This window comes from Piliocolobus tephrosceles, chromosome 16 (genome assembly GCF_002776525.5).
Source record: "Piliocolobus tephrosceles isolate RC106 chromosome 16, ASM277652v3, whole genome shotgun sequence".
Classification (NCBI taxonomy): domain Eukaryota; kingdom Metazoa; phylum Chordata; class Mammalia; order Primates; family Cercopithecidae; genus Piliocolobus; species Piliocolobus tephrosceles.
Window position 1 is genome coordinate 2,861,183 of NC_045449.1, and position 16,746 is coordinate 2,877,928.

Sequence of the window (16,746 nt, forward strand, 5' to 3'; positions counted from 1 at the left end):
GACTCAATCCAAAACAAAATGTGGTCCTTAGAATAGGTGAAATGCAGTATATTAAAGCCCAGAAGTTCCTCAGAGATGTGAAATTCTATCCCTTTATTTTATGGAGGCCTAGAGAGACTAAACAAATTGTCCACAATCATGTGCTGATTGAGTGGCAGGAGCAGGTCTAGAACCTGGAGCTCCTGACCCCTTGTCCAGCATCCTTTCTGCCATGCCAAGCTGGACACATTTTCTGGCTTGTATTGTAGTGTTGGGGGTGCTAAGATTCCAGGTCCATCTTATTTCATTTTCTTTCTTTTTTTTTTTTTTTGAGATGGAGTCTCGCTCTGTTGCCCAGGCTGGAGTGCAGTGGCTGGATCTCAGCTCACTGCAAGCTCCGCCTCCCGGGTTTACGCCATTCTCCTGCCTCAGCCTCCCGAGTAGCTGGGACTACAGGCGCCCACCACCACGCCCGGCTAGTTTTTTGTATGTTTTAGTAGAGACGGGGTTTCACTGTGTCAGCCAGGATGATCTCGATCTCCTGACCTCGTGATCCGCCCGTCTCGGCCTCCCAAAGTGCTGGGATTACAGGCTTGAGCCACCGTGCCCGGCCTCATTTTCTTAAAGGAATCTGCATCTGCTGAAGACTGATCAAGGCTGGCAGCCGTGTGTGTAAAGGCAGAAGGGACAGCTCCTGGAAGCCCACCCAGTTCCTTAGTGCCTTTCTTTCTTGCCTGTGAGGAGAGAGCCAGAGAAGGGACTTCCCTGGATACTCCCAGGCTGGGTGCTGCAGTGGTTGGGCCTCTATCTTAGGGACTAGCTGGGCAGAAGTCGAGCATCTGTCACCTCTTCTGGCTGACTCCAGATGCTCCTCTATTGGGCTCCCCACCAGCCGACAGGATGGCCGGCTGCCCTGGCTCTGGGCAGAGGACTTGGACATGGCCTTGCAAAGAGCAAAGAAAGGCCTGCGCCCAGCCTTGGGGGCCACTGGCACCGGGGACGGGCATTTGTTTGGGATTGTGGATGGATGAGTTTCCTTCCCATATAACCATTCCACCAAGGCTTGAAATGGAGGTTCCGCTTTGTCTTATTTATTTATTTATTTATTTATTTATTTAGAGATGGAGTCTCACTCTTGTTGCCCAGGCTGGAGTGCCGTGGTGCCATCTCAGCTCACTGCAACCTCCGCCTCCTGGGTTCAAGCGATTCTCCTGCCTCAGCCTCCTGAGTAGCTGGGACTACAGGCATGTGCCACCATGTCTGGCTAACTTTCATATTTTTAGTAGAGACGGGGTTTCACCATGTTGGCCAGGCTGGTCTCGAACTGCTGACCTCAGGTGATCTGCCCACCTCACCCTCCCAAAGTGCTGGCATGACAGGCGTGAGCCACTGTGCCCAGCCAGCTTTGTCTTTAAATAATGGATTTGTGGGTAGAGTGCCAGGGCTAATATACCTGGAAGAACAGATCTACCTGCTTTTCCCACATCACAGCCTGCTCTGCCCTCAGCTCTCCTGTCTTGTCATGATAGAGTGAACCCCTGACTCAAACCAAAACAAAACGTGGGGCTTAGAATAGGTGAAATACAGTATATTAAAGCCCAGAAGGTTCTCCGAGATATGAAATTCTATCCCTTTATTTTATGGAGGCCTAGAGAGACTAAGCTCTGCTGCGTATACTTACGGGAGCTTGCATTAAGTTGCCCACTTGGCCTCACTGTCTTTTCTCCCCATCTCCTGCCCTGTTCTGTTGACAGTTTCCGAGGAGGCCTGGATGTGACCCACGGACAGACTGGGGTGGAATCAGTGTACACGACATTCCGGGACAGGGAGATCATGTTTCATGTTTCCACAAAGCTGCCATTTACCGAGGGAGACGCCCAGCAGGTAACCTGGTTTGGGAGGGCTTTGGGAGCCCAGGGCGTGCGAGGTGAAGGCCCGCCTCTGGTCTGACCTGCTGAGGGACTGCGGCCCTCCCCATTTTCGTTCTTGTAGCCGGCCAGTCGTTGAGCTGCATAGCAGCGTCATAGTCCGTTCTGCTGTGTTTCTGGCCGAGGCCGCGTCTCAGCTCTCCGTTCTGTTGCGTTTCTCTCAGTGATCCATTCTGTTGCATTTCTGGCCGAGGCCGCGTCTCAGCCGTCCGTTCTGTTGTGTTTCTGGCTGAGGCTCTGCCTCAGTGGTCTTTTCTGTTGCGTTTCTGGCCCAGGCTGCATCTCAGCGGTCCGTTCTGTTGCATTTCTGGCCAAGGCTGGGCCTCAGTGGCCCTGGGCAGGAGGCAGTGCAGGGCTTGTGGTTCTCCCACGTTGACTGATGGGAAAACTGCAGCCCACAGTGGTCACAAGACTTCCTTGAGGTTTCTCCGTTTATTAGGGGCAGAGCACAGAGCAGAGCCTGGGGGCCCTGGTCATAGACGGTGGTGGTAAAGTGTGCATGGTGGGGTTTGCAGATGGGGGCATGAAGCCAGCTGTGCCACGTTGGGGCGTGTGACTCTGGGCAAGCCAGTTAACTTTCTCATCTGTAAAATGCGGGTAACACCACCCACGATAGGGGGTTATTGTGGGGATTACATACATTTCTGACTAGGGTTCATACGATGCCCAGCTCGTGGCCAGCTTCCCATGGAACAGCTGTTCACTATCCAGCCCCTGGTCATTTTGTCCCCCTTCCTGCCCCAGTGATGGAAGGCTGGTTATTGCTTGAAAATCCTTCCCCACCCTCAGCTTTCCTCATCTCACAGGCTCCTCTCTCACCACACCTGTGGGAATTCAGCCTTGACCTCTACCAGGGAGACCTGGATGAGACCCCTGTCCCCACGGCTTTCTCGGTGTGCCCCCCGTTTGCTGCTCTGACAGCCATGCATCCCCGGGGAGAGCCGCAGCTGGTCCCCGGCCGTTGCAAGCCCAGTTCCCCGAGCCCGCCTTCTGCCCCTTTTCAGTCTGGGAAAGTGAGAAATGCAGGTGGGCCTTTGCCCAAACTCTGACCTGTGTGTCTCTGAGCAGGAACTGGGGAGGGAGCACAGAGGGAAAATTGTAAACATAGTGCCTGGCTTCTTAGGAAAGAAGGAAATTGGCAAACGAGATTATGAGTTGGCTCTAAAATAGCTACTGAATGTTCCAGAAACAAATGGAAGCAGAATTCCTTTTGTATCCAAAGTGGGTTTGTGTTCAATCTTTCACCTCCAGCCTCTCTGTTCCCTTATGACCCCTCTCACCTGCTGCCCAGCCTGGGCCTGAGGTCCGTTCTCTCTGGGCCTTCTCAGTCTTATGTATGTTTCTTGGGAAATACACCTTGGCACAGGGCTCGGCTCTTGGCAGGGACTGAGTAAATATTAGCTTTCTCTTCCTGAGAAATGGGAAGATGTGTGTGGAGTAAGTGAGGTAAATTGTGTAAAAGCGCCCAGCACCGTGCTTGGTGTATAACAGTGTTCAGGGAATGAGAAACTCAGTGTGAAGGGACTGCATGCAGTAGGTGCTTAATAAAGGAACAAATGCATAGGCAGGCACCTAGCCCAGACTCGATGTACAGGAGAGGGTTTGTGTGTGTGTGTGAGAGGGGGTCTCCCTCTGTCACCCAGGCTGGAGTACAGTGGTGCGATCATAGCTCACTGCAGCCTCGAACTTCAGGACAGGGTTAACATTTCATATCCTGCATGAACAGCCCGACGCGGTTCCAGGGATACACCAGATGCTTGGTGGCCGAGGTCACACCCAGAAGCACCTGGCCCTGCTTGGGATATGGAGTTATGGTTGGGAATCCTCCTTCCATCCCACCTGCGCCAAGCTAGGTCATCAGTGCTGTCATGATCTGCCACCTCATCACTCTCATTCACACCTTCAAGACCCCCTGACCTTCAAGACGTCTCCTCCTCCAGGAAGCCCTCTCAGGTTGCTGTCAGGCCCTGTGATTTCCCCTCCCCTCTATCTTCAAGACGTCTCCTCCTCCAGGAAGCCCTCTCAGGTTGCTGTCGGGCCCTGTGATTTCCCCTCCCCTCTGTCTCCAGAACGGTCAGGCCTTTCATGCACAGCAGCTGATTTAGCCCTTGCTGGCGGGAGGCTTTGTTAGTTTTTTCAGGTGGCTTCTCCTGTGTTTGTATTTCTCCCAGATAAAGGACAGGCTCTACCAGGGCAAGACCCAGCCTTGCCTTTTAAATATTCTTGCCGAGTCCTGAGTCAGGGATCTACATGCTGTAGAGGTCAGTAAGATGCTCGCTAGTTTCCACCTAACCACTTGGCCATCTTCCCCATTTTTTTTTTTTTTTTCCCTTTTTGGTGGCTTCTAAAGATTGAAAGAAGGTCAGGCGCAGTGACTTACGCCTGTAATCCCAGCACTTTGGAGGCTGAGGCAGGCTGGTCAGGAGTTTAAGACCAGCCTGGCCAACATGGTGAAACCTTGTCTCTATCAAAAAATACAGAAATTAGTGGGCATAGTGGCACCCACCTGTAATCCCAGCTACTCGGGAGGCTAAGGTGGAAGAATCACTTGAACCCGGGAGGCGGAGGTTGCAGTGAGCTGAGATCGCGCCACTGTACTCCAGCCTGGGCAACAGAGTGAGACCCTGTCTCAAAAAAAAAAAAAAAAAAGGTTGAAAGAAGAACCCCCCTGGTTTTCCCATATAGGAAAGCAACTCAAAAGATACACAAAGCACGAAGCGTGTTCCATGCACTTCTCCCGGTGCTGCCCGGCATCAGTACTGTGCTTTCAATCTTAAATTTCCAAAACAACCACCGCGAACTCTCCTTACTCAGAATTCAGGTGTCCTGTGTGCAAATGAAAGTGAACCCACTCTTTCCCCAAAACATCTTTCATGATGTTCCTAACTGGCTGATAACCTCTAACACTTTTTATTTAGCTCCAAAGAAAGCGACACATTGGAAATGACATTGTGGCCATCATCTTCCAAGAGGAAAACACGCCGTTTGTCCCAGACATGATAGCCTCCAATTTCTTACATGCCTACATCGTCGTGCAGGTCGAGACCCCAGGCACGGAGACCCCGTCCTACAAGGTAAGGAGAACGCCTTGTGGGAGGAAGTGGTGGGCCTCGACACCTTATCCTGTGTGGATCCTATGCTATCAGAAGGCACTAGTCCTTAGCAGTCAGAGATTCTCTGTGAGTTCTCAGGTTTCTGGGGTTTGGAGCTAGATTCTGGGTGGGGAGGAGCTTCCAAGGCCACCTGATCCCCCTTGCTGCCTCCAGGCTCAATGGCATCTTACTTGAGGGTTGAGGAGCTCTGAGTGTTGTATTTGGGATCTGGTAATGCCATTTGCTCGAGTAAGGCAGAGCTACAATAAAGAAACAGCGTGTAGGCCGGGTGCGGTGGCTCAAGCCTGTAATCCCAGCACTTTGGGAGGCCGAGACCGGCGGATCACGAGGTCAGGAGATCAAGACCATCCTGGCTAACACGGTGAAACCCCGTCTCTACTAAAAATACAAAAACTAGCCGGGCGAGGTGGCGGGCGCCTGTAGTCCCAGCTACTCCGGAGATCCGGCCACTGCACTCCAGTCCGGGCGACAGAGCGAGACTCCGCCTCAAAAAAAAAAAAAAAAAAAAAAGAAACAGCGTGGAAAGGACGAGCAGGAAAGGGTAGCGATAGAAGGGTGGTAACAAAAGAAAGAAAGAAAAAACGTGTTTAGGGTGAGGGTGGAGAGGAGGGGCCTGGTAGACCCTGGCCACTGGGTGAGCCCCTGGCCTGGCTGTTTTGGACAAAGGATGGATCTTAATTTAAAGGACTCCAGGGAGGCAGATACGCAAGCACCTGGGTCTGAACCTCCCAAGCAGTCACGGGTCTGTCAGATGGCTCAAAATCCTCGCCAGTGCAGTTGACAGCGAGACGGAGCAGCTCATTGCCCCTACAGTCCCCTGCTCCCTCATGGCTGGATCGCTGACCCTCCCCTCCTCTGCTCCACCAGAAAGAATCTCGACCTCTTGGGCAACAGTCTCTTGGAATCGCAGTGCTGTGGCGGGCACAGGACTCAAGGGTGATAGACTGAGGCAGGGTTTTCAAGGTGAGGGTTAGGCAGTCTCTGACTCCCTGCAGATAAGTGCAAAATGCTGAATTTGTGCCCTTCCTTGGATTCCTGAAAAGGGAGGCCATACCTTAAATTCTCAAAGGGCTCCCTGCTCTGCGAAATATCAGGAACTACTGTTCTAAGGGAGAGGAAAGATGAGCCTGTGATTGCTAATGGGAAACCGTGAGGCCTGACAATGATTCCCATCAAATAATTTCAGCCCATACTGATTCCTGGGGTTCAGGATGCCACAACACTTCCACTCAGTTAAGTGCAAAATTCACGTCACCTTTGAAAACCAAATGTGAATCATCAGAAGAAAATAAATAGAGGCTGGGCACAGTGGCGTACGCCTGTAATTCTAGTGCTTTGGGAGGCAGAGGCAGGAGGATTGTTTGAGGCCAGAAGTTCAAGACCAGCCTGGGCAACATAGCGAGACCCTGTCTCTAAAAACAAAACAAAACAAGCGACAGAAACCAATAGCAACTCCCTGCTGTTGAGGTTGATTCCTTTATGCCCAGGCTCATACATCCCTGCCATTGAGCAGTTTTAGCTGAAGTTGGAGAAGACATGGTGTGGGCTTTTCTTTTTTCTTTTCTTTTCGTTTCGTTTCTTTTCCCCTTCCCTCCTTTCCCCTTCCCCTCCCCTCCCCTTTCTGAGACAGAGTCTTGCTCTGTTGCCCAGGCTGAAGTGCAGTGGCTCAGTCTTGGCTCATTGCAACCTCTACCTTCCAGGTTCAAGTGATTCTCCTGCCTCAGCCTCCCAAGTAGCTGGGATTGCAGACATGCGCCATCACGCCCAGCTAATTTTTTGTATTTTTAGGAGAAACGGGGTTTCTCCATGTTGGCCAGGCTGGTCTCTAACTCCTGACCCCAAGTGATCCACCTGCCTCTGCCTCCCAAAGTGCTGGGATTACAGGCGTGAGCCACTGTGCCCAGCCCATTTCTTGAAGGCTAGAGGATCACCTGCTTTGACTGAAATGGGCATTCAATTCAAACAGCTGCTTGATTCATGTGTTGGTCAAAGCAAGTTGACTCACTCAGTGCCTACTGTGCGCCAAGCACCAGGCTGGCATGGGGCTCGTGGAGGTAACAGAATCAGCCTCGGGGCCTTCGTGATGCTGGAGAAGGGACAGAGGAAGCAGCGAGTGCAGGTCAGCCACTGGGCAGCTGAACTAGTCAACTGCCTTTTTTTTTTTTTTTTTTTTTTTGAGGCGGAGTCTTGCTCGTCGCCCGGACTGGAGTGCAGTGGCCGGATCTCAGCTCACTGTAAGCTCCGCCTCCCGGGTTTACGCCATTCCTCTTGCCTCAGCCTCCTGAGTAGCTGAGACTACAGGCGCCCGCCACCTCGCCCGGCTAGTTTTTTGTATTTTTTAGTAGAGACGGGGTTTCACCGTGTTAGCCAGGATGGTCTCGATCTCCTGACCTCGTGATCCGCCTGTCTCGGCCTCCCAAAGTGCTGGGATTACAGGCTTGAGCCACCATGCCCTGCCTCAACTGCTTCTTTTACTAGACAGTCGAAGAGGAAGAACTACTGAGAAGGATCCTTGAAATGAAGCCATGTGACAGGAGGGCTCCCAGACCCTCTGGCAGAATGAGGCCTCCTGTAGACGTTTAGCATCTGCCTCTCTTTCCCAATAGGAAATGCATCTCAGCTAACCAGCTTCTCCAGTCTCCCGAGACCTTAGCCGAGTGGTGCACCCATACAGAGAAAAATCAGAGATCCCAAAAAGTGCCACCCCACCTCCAGCTTTGGTGCTAGAAGTCTTTATCCACTCTTCTTCTTCTTCTTCTTCTTCTTTTTTTTTTTTTTGAGACAGAGTCTCGCTCTGTCACCCAGGCTAGAATGCGGTGGTGTGATCTCGGCTCACTGCAACCTCTGCCTCCCAGGTTCAAGCAATTCTCCTGCCTCAGCCTCCTGAGTAGCTGGGATTACAGGCGCCCACCACCATACCTGGCTAATTTTTGTATTTTTGGTAGAGACGGGGTTTCACCATGTTGGCCAGACCGGCCTCGAACTCCTGCCCTTGTGATCCACCGGCCTCAGCCTCCCAAAGTGCTGGCATTACAGGCGTGAACCATTGTGCCCAGCTGTCTTTACCCACTCTTCTAAGCCATGAAGCACAGCATTGTACTCAGAGGGGTGATGAGAAGCAAAGAGGCAGGGCTCCCAGGAGGAGCAGGCTGTGGTACCTTGATCGTGCCCTCCACCTGCCAGGCAGACACTGAGGCTGGAAGGCAAGATGTGTGAATGGGGCCAGGGAGGGGGACCAGCCTTCCAAAGTACTCCCGAAAGCGCTGTCCATCCACACTTCCGGTGGCACCCCAGGTAATTAACAGACCGTGAGGAGGACCTGGTTAGATCCCTCCCAGGGGGCCTGGGTGAAACAGGACCTTAGCTGGCCCCTGCAGGCTCAGGGTCCATGGCAAAGAAGGCTGAGATTTCCTCCCGGACTGAGCAAGCCCCAGGAGGCCTCCACTGGGGAGGAAGAGCTGAAGAAAGAAGAGTAAAGTAGGGGCAGGGCTGGGTGTGTGCAGGAGGGGGTCCTCTTCTGTCCACGGAGGGGCTGGGCAGCCTGGGGCTCTGGTCCTGGCCCCGCCTCTGCTGCGTGACCTTGTTCCTTCCCTCTCTGGGCCTCTAGTTTTGTCTGTGTGAAATGAGGAAGTTGGAGTAGACACCTGCGGGCTGTTAGCCCTGATACCCTTCGGGAGGGAAGGAGGCGTGCTTGAGAGTATGTGTGCGTGCGTGCGTGTGTGTGTGTGTGTTTGTGTGTGTGTGGTGGGTTGCAAGGTGCTTTGGGGGAACTCTATTTCAGGAGCCCTTTAATGGGTACAGGTCAGCAGGGGAAGTGCAAAGGCCACTGGGTGACAGTGGTTACCCCTTACCAGCTGCTTGCTCATGCCAGGCACCGTGCCGGGTCCTTAGACGCACAGTCTTGAATCCTGACAAGCCCCTAGTGAGACAGGACCTCTCACTGGCAGAGGAAATGGAAGCTGAGAGCTGAACCCACTTAAGGCCTGAGGCCGCAGAGCCAGGGAGCTGTGGAGCTGAGGTTCCTGTCTGGGTCTACCTGCGGTCTTGCTCACTGAGCCATCGGAGCAGGCAAGAAATTGGCTCCATGGACTCGGGTGTGCACGGAGCATCACACTGGATTTTTCAGAAATGAGCGTAGCCCTCATCCTATCAGCTTGGAAGGAAAGTCCAGCTCAGCCATCACCAGGACTACCCCCTTTCCCTCCCTGCAAATCCCTGCCTCCCACTCCGGAAGTCCTCAAAGGTGTCAGGAATCTCAGGTGAAGCCCACCGCTGGGGAGGGCCTCTTTGTAGCCCCCTCCCCATTTCCCGTCACGACTTGTCTGTTGCTCGGACAGTGCTCCGTGCACCACCGCGGCTCCCAGTGCACCCTTGGGTGTGGGGACTCTGTCAGGTTTTAAGCTTTCTGAGGTTCCCAGTGCATCCTCATGACTCACACCAAGCTCCTTCCTCCTTCCAGCCATGCAGGTCCCTTCCCCAGTCACCTGCATCTGCCTCTCTCCCTCCAAGCCCTCACTGGAGGCCCTCGCTGCATTTAGAAAACAGGAAGGTGGGGTTGTGTTCGGGCAACTTCTGCTTTCAGCCCAGTGACCCAGATGTCCCCAAGAGGGGGGAACAACAAAGGCCTGGCCGCCTGGTTGGAATGGGGTCAGGAGAGGCGCACAATGAGGGTGGAAGGTGAAAGCATGTCACAAGGAAGGACCCTGTCCTCCACGTGGCCCGCAGGGCTCTGCTGTGGGACTGTCCTGCTGGACGGTTGGACAGATTTGAGAATGTGTCTGAAGCCACTTACACAGTCGGCACAGACCACTAATGTAGGCTGGAAGATGACGGGGAGTAGGGGTGGGAAGGGGAGAGCTGGGGCTGCCCTCTGGCCTCTGTCCCAGGTGCCCACAGTCTGCAGCCTCCCCGTAGCCTTCCCACACCCCCACCCCTGATTCTGGGTCTGTGACTGAATTCTTGACCTGGGCCACGGGTGCCCGGTGGGTGGTGGTAGGGAACTGGGTTCAGCTGCTGGAGCCCAGCCAGAAATCACGTCAGCCGAACAAGCACCGTTTCCTGACTCCAGGCACTGCAATTCGGGCTGGGCAGACAGCCTGGAGCTTGGGAAGAGAAAGCCCGTATTGACCAGCTCTCTCCTGCTCTGTTTCCCCTCTGGACTCTGGCAGGGCCTTTCCTTGGCTCGGTGCCCAGCTGCCTGCTCACCCGCCCTGGCAGACTCTCTGCATCTGCCCCACTTCACAGGCTGGGGAGGCTGGCAGCACACCAGGGCCGGGCTCACGTCAGCGGCCGCACGGGGAAGGGAGGGCAGTCTCCCAAGAGCCCCACAGCCTTGTGGGCTGAGGATAGGTGAAATCAGGGCACCTCCGTGCAGAGGGAAGGCGGGGTGTAGGGCCCGTCCCACGTCTAGGAGACCCCCATGCAGAGAACCTGGATGCCGTCACTCGAAAGCTCAGGCTCGCTCAGGCTACCAGAGGTGCACGCCGCACCCTCAGTTCCTAGCCTGGGCCCTGGACTGGCTGACCCTGTATGTGGGGCCAGGGCTCCCAAACACGGGTCCACTGGCTGCACGAGAGCTTCCAGGGGGCCCTGCCTTTCTGATTCGGCCAGAACCTGTGCACCTAGTATTTATTTTTAAACACCTGAAGCAATTTTGAAGCAATTCTGATTTATGGCCGAGCTGAGGAGTCAGGCTTGGGAAGAGAACCCCAGAGACGGGTCAGGAGAAGGCTGGGTGCTCTGTTCCTCTGCGGCTAATCACCTGTGGGACTTGAGGGCTTCTCTGTGTGTCTCTGGACATCTGTTTCCTCATCAGGGAAAAGCAGTTCTCCCTGTGCCTTCTCAGTAGGATTAGCATCACTGTCGAATGACGCCATGAGATACCATCTCCCAGGCACTTGTGTGGCATTAGAAATAGGGTCCTAGCCCTGTCCAGTCATCTTGCCAAACCTGCTTCTGGCCTCTAGGAACACAGATGAGAGGCTGCAGCTGGCCCCACACCGTCCGGCCCCACTTCTAGGAACAGGCTCGGGGCCTGCACTGGCAGTGCCCACAGGAGTATTTTGTTTGTGTTCTGGGAAGGGGAGGAGGGAGAAAGGGAGTAGCTTTGCTGTGAGGAATGTGGCTCCCGTAGGGGCAGTGCCCGTCTCTTCCCTCCAGGTCCATACCATGACTCTGTTTCACTCAGGTCTCTGTCACTGCGCGGGAAGATGTGCCCACCTTTGGTCCACCTCTGCCCAGCCCCCCCGTTTTCCAGAAGGTAGGACACTCTTCCTTCTGCTCCTCTCGCATCCACGATGCCAGGTCTCAGTGCTTGAGTAGCAATGGTTGGGATGGAACCGAACTCAGTCTCGGAACGTTAGGGAGATCCTTTTGCAGGTTTGGGGGGAACCTCCTTTCTTGGGGTCTCTCCCCACCTCTTTTATGCTGCCAGTCTGGCCCAGCATAGGACCACTTGTTGGGGCGTTTGACACTGGGGTTGCCTTTCTGCTGAAAGAAGGGTTTTTATGTCAGGCCCTGGTCAAGGAGCCTCGGGCAAGAATGAGCTCTAGTCGTGGAAGTGCCGCTGTGGCTTCCCAGGACCAGGGAAGCGGGTTTCCGTGTTGGGATATTCGCAGGTGGGCTTGGCCTGGGCTAGAAATGATCCACTGTCAGAAGGGACCTTTCAGGGGTTCTCCCCACGCCCCCAGCTCTGCTGCCTGTCACCGTGGCTGAAGATCTTCCGGCAACAGCCGAGAATGACAGACCTGAGGGCCGTCTTGTCTGTTCCAGGGCCCGGAGTTCAGAGAGTTTCTGCTCACCAAGCTCACCAATGCCGAGAACGCCTGCTGCAAGTCGGACAAGTTTGCAAAGCTGGAGGTGAGAGTCTGGGTTCTGAAGGTCTCCCTCCCGCCCACCGGGCCGCCCGTTAGCCAGCCTCATCCAGGGCTCCTCCCTCTTTTTTTTTTTTTTTCTTTGAGACAGAGTCTCGCTCTGTCGCCCAGGCTGGAGTGCAGTGGCCGAATCTCAGCTCACTGCAAGCTCCGCCTCCCAGGTTCACGCCATTCTCCTGCCTCAGCCTCCCGAGTAGCTGGGATTACAGGCGTGCGCCACCACACCCGGCTAATTTTTGTATCTTTAGTAGAGATGGGGTTTCTATATGTTGGCCAGGCTGGTCTTGAACTCCTGACCTCAGGTGATCCGCCCGCCTTGGCCTCCCAAAGTGCCAGGATTACAGGCATAAGCCACCACACCCGGCTAATCGGTCATTTTTAAAGCACCTACTGTGTGTCAGGCCCTGTTCTCTTCCCTGAGATATGGGGATAAGTGAGACAGTTTATATCCCTGGAGAGGACGGTGGGGGAAGAGCACGGGGATCATTATTAAATAGACAGTTATAGTACAGTGTGCCAGCACTAGGCTGGGAGGGAGGTCAGCGCAGCTCAGATAGTGACTGCTTCTGCCTGTGGGGGATGGAGGGCGTGTTCAGGGAAAGCTTCCTAGAGGAGGTGGCTGATGAGCAACTGAATCTTGATATCGGATGAACCTTCTGCCAGGAGGAAAGAGTGGGGAAGGGAGGGCCGACCTGGCATGGGAAACAGCATAAGCAAAGGCCAGGAAGAACCAGAGCGTAACGTCAGGAGGGTTTGCTGTGGCCGAAGGACCCACGTGGGCTGGAATGGTGGAGACTCAGCTGGAGATGTTGGTTGGCTCAGATCCAGAAGAGCTTTGAGCTCGGGGAGGTGGGCTGCTGGTAAAGTGCTTACGCAGGAGAGTGAGGGGCTCGGTGTGTGTGCCAGCGGGATTGCTCTCACAGTGGCGTCATTGAGAACGACAGTGACAGGGACAGGTTGCAGGGCAGGAGGTACAGGAAGGCGGCCAGTTAGAAGCTCTTTACAGGAACCTAGGAGAAATGACGAAGGCTTGTACGGTATGGGAGGAAATGGTTTAGGGTCAAAGTTGGGAAGACTTGGTGGACTCCTGGTTGTAAGTGTTGGGGACGTGGGATTGATCGTAGGGTGACTCTCGGGCCTGCAGCCTGGGCTTTTTGATGACACCGTGGCCGAGTTGTGTCTGCGAAGGCTGGGCTGCTGAAAGGGCCGGTCCTTGTCTGTGTGAATGGCGGCCCCTGGCATCCGTGTGCATGGTTCTGGACGAACGTCTGCATGGAGAGGAGCAGTGGGGAGTTGGGTGCGTGGATGTGGAACTGGGGCAGAGGGCCGGGCTGGGATCCTCCACCATCAGGGTGGAGCTGTGGCAGCGGTGGGCTGACCCAGGGAGAAGGGCAGGGGGAGTACAGCAGGAGGCCAGGCGCACAGCCTTCGTCTTAGCTGCAGCATTTGTGAGCATGAAGCTCAGCCCAGCTGTAGGTCTCACCGTTTCTGGGCCGGGCTGGGCAAAGTGCCAGCGCCCAGGTCAGATATCTGCAGCTCACAGGAGAGGGCACATCTCTGCTCTCAGAGCCCGCTTCTCCATCCCCACCCTTTTCCCTTCTAGGACCGGACCAGGGCTGCCCTCCTGGACAACCTTCACGATGAGCTCCACGCCCACACACAGGCCATGCTGGGACTGGGCCCAGAGGAGGACAAGTTTGAGAATGGAGGCCACGGGGGGTTCCTGGAGTCTTTTAAGGTATGAGCGTCAGAGTGACTGATGGTTGCTGTGGGGTTGGGATTGGGGAAGAAAGAAAGTGGTCCAAGGTCCATGGGATCCCGACCTCAGAGCCCACAGGCCAGCTAGAGGGGTGACAGGAAACGCAGGGGCATCCCAGGTGTTTGCAAAGGCGGGGGGCTTAGGAAGTGTGTGAGGCCGGAGCAGCCAACAGTTTCTTCAGCAGCCTCCCCTTCCTTCCTTGATCTGAGTCATCTCCTTCGGGCCCAGGAGTCTGATAAGCAGAGACAGGTAAAGAGGTGGCAGTCGGAGAGGAGCCGGAGCAAGCCAGGAACATTGGCGCTTTCACCTGCCTCCTCCTGGGTTGGGGAGCCCAGGGCAGAATGGCAGGAGCGAGGACTGCAGCCCTTACGGGTTTTCATAGCTGCTGTGGGCACCGCAATGACTCTTCCTAGCCAGCCGGCTGAGCATTGGAAGACCTGCCTGGGCAGGGGCCGTGGAACTATAGGCAAGTCCCTTCGGCCTTTACCAAGGGAAAAACTAACTAGAACAAGCTGCTAAAGGAAGCGGTGAGCTCCCCGTCCCTGGAAGTATTCAAGTGGAGCTCGGACGGCCCCCAGCTGGCGTGCAGTAGAGAAGATTTTTCATCTTACGCTTGCTGAGTGCTCGTTGGTCCACACGGCATGTAGATCCAGCATCTGGCTTGAGCCTGGCTGTCAGCCTGTGCAGGTGGTGGAACGGGTCTTGTTTTCACGAACACACACAGGGACAGGACGAGGGACGCCACAGGCCTGCTCAGGTCCTTACACCGACGCAGAGGTAGAGCCTCATTTCACACGCAGGTCTTCTGATTCTCAGGTCAGTGTTCTGCTGGACTGCCTGTTAGAAAGGGATCTGGAAGGCTCCCATCTGGGGGCGTTATGTGTAGGGCTTTATGGGGAATGATATGTGGGGCCGAGGCGACACCCACCTCAATTAAAACCTCAGCTCAGGCCGGGCGCGGTGGCTCAAGCCCGTAATCCCAGCACTTTGGGAGGCCGAGACGGGCGGATCACAAGGTCAGGAGATCGAGACCATTCTGGCTAACACGGTGAAACCCCGTCTCTACTAAAAAATACAAAACAAAACTAGCGGGGCGAGGTGGCGGGTGCCTGTAGTTCCAGCTACTCAGGAGGCTGAGGCAGGAGAATGGCGTGAACCCGGGAGGCGGAGCTTGCAGTGAGCCGAGATCGTGCCACTGCGCTCCAGCCCGGGCAACAGAGCGAGACTCCATCTCAAAAAAAGTTAGCTGTTATTACGAATGAACAAACACCTCAGCTCTGTGGGATCCTGGGCAGTCTTTAAAGCCTCTTAAGGTGCAGCTTTCTTGTCAACAACGTAAAGATAAGAAGCAGGACCCCTGTCAGAGCTATCGTGAGAGTTCATTGATATCTTGCCTGGAAAATCCAGATTGCCTGGAATACAATAAATGGTCAAAAATGTTAGCTGTTATTACGGTTGTATAAAGTGAAAGCCTCACATACATTATCTCACCTGGAGACTCGCAACTGCCCTCAGTGCCCTGGGAGGAAGGCCGTTATTTGGTGTGTAATGATTTTGGTATAATAATTCATACTCATTTTTAATAATTATGGGCATAGTATTCTGTGTGAGGAAACCATGCCTCAAAGAGACAAAATCATTTGTGGGAGCAGGTGGAGTTGAATCCAGGTCAGCCGGGTTCCAAATCCTGTGCTTTTAACGGCTATGTGACACCACCTCCCCCTTTCTGACTTTGTTAAGATTCCACCCACACTAGGCTGGGGCCCGGGCAGGCCTGGGGTCAGTCCCCGACTGCCCGGCTGGACCACAGAGAGCAGGGCACGGCTCCTCCGGCCCTAGTTGGGGCCAGCTGCCAAGATTCCTCTTGGGGTTGGGGAAAGGAGCTAAGCTGCTTGTCCAGGCTGGTGGGAGATTCCTGGGGCACCTGTTGTAGTTCTGATGGACAGTGGGAGCCAGGGTGAAATAGGAGACATTGGGAGATCAAGACAGAAGAGGGATGCGGAACAAGAGGAACAGAGGAAGAGAGAGGGCGCCAGGTCGGACAACCCAGTGAGATAGTGGAGAGTGTGAGATACAGTAAATGGGAAAACGGGCTTGGGTCTGGGGCCGGCAGGAAGGGGGGACCACATCAAGCCTTCCACAGGCTCTAGACTCTTCCTTCCAGAGGCTCCACCACACTCCATAGCCTGCTTATCAAAATGTTCCGCATCCCTCAGTAAATGTAATTTATGTAGAACTATAAGAGTTGAGGCCGGGAGCAGTGGCTCATGCCTGTAATCCCAACACTTTGGGAGGTCGAGGCGGGTGGATCACGAGGTCAGGAGATTGAGACCATCCTGGCCAACATGGTGAAACCCTGTCCCTACTAAAAATACAAAAATTAGCTGGGTGTGGTCGTGGGCGCCTGTAGTCCAAGCTACTGAGGAGGCTGAGGCAGGAGAATCACTTGAACCCAGGAGACACAGGTTGCAGTGAGCTGAGATCGTGCCATTGCACCCCAGCCTGGGTGACAGAGCAAGACTGTCCAAAAAACAAAACAAAACAAAACAAAACAAAACAAAACAAAAATTATCTGGGTGTGGTGGTGGGTGCCTGTAATCCCAGCTACTCAGGAGGCTGATGCAGGAAGTCGCTTGAACCCAGGAGGCTGATGCAGGAGAGTCGCTTGAACCCAGGAGGTGGAGCTTGCAGTGAGCTGACATCGCACCACTGCACTCCAGCCCGGTAACAGAGCGAGACTCCGTCTCAAAAAAAAGAGTTGAGCTGCAGTTGGTGAGCCAACATAATGTTGTATCTTGCAGACATTTAATGAAGCACTTGTTTTGAGTTCTGTAGGTTTCTTGTAGGAAGATACTTATAGGCTTTGGACACTCTGCCCGTGTTATCCAGTGGAGGAGGTGGTCCAGCAGCTAAATACGGGTGACAGGTATAAGGAGAGTGGCCTGAGGCCTCTCTGTCCAGTCCCCCGCCTCTGGCAGGAGTCGCAGTTGATCTGTGTTTGACTCCAGGGGGTCTGATGTATTCCTAGAGGAGCTTACGAGAGAGGAAATGCTTTAAGACTTTATGACGACTCATCTTTGATCTAGGGATCCAGG

At 54.3% G+C, this 16,746-nt stretch overlaps 1 protein-coding gene across 4 annotated transcripts in view; it reads left to right on the forward strand.

Annotated features, from left to right (window-relative positions):
* Nucleotides 1–14,701, forward strand: part of RAP1GAP2 (RAP1 GTPase activating protein 2) — a 238,936-nt gene extending 224,235 nt beyond the window's left edge. For 2 of the 4 annotated variants that reach the window (XM_026449613.1, XM_026449610.1), the window contains 5 exons: nucleotides 1,734–1,863; nucleotides 4,826–4,981; nucleotides 11,208–11,279; nucleotides 11,792–11,878; nucleotides 13,496–14,701. In XM_026449613.1, coding sequence (XP_026305398.1) covers nucleotides 1,734–1,863; nucleotides 4,826–4,981; nucleotides 11,208–11,279; nucleotides 11,792–11,878; nucleotides 13,496–13,636 — 586 coding nt within the window. In that variant the 3' untranslated portion in view covers nucleotides 13,637–14,701. The remainder of the gene's footprint in view (nucleotides 1–1,733; nucleotides 1,864–4,825; nucleotides 4,982–11,207; nucleotides 11,280–11,791; nucleotides 11,879–13,495) is intronic. The other 2 variants (XM_026449608.2, XM_026449609.2) reach the window with 1 other exon arrangement.
* The last annotated feature ends 2,045 nt before the right edge of the window (nucleotides 14,702–16,746 follow it).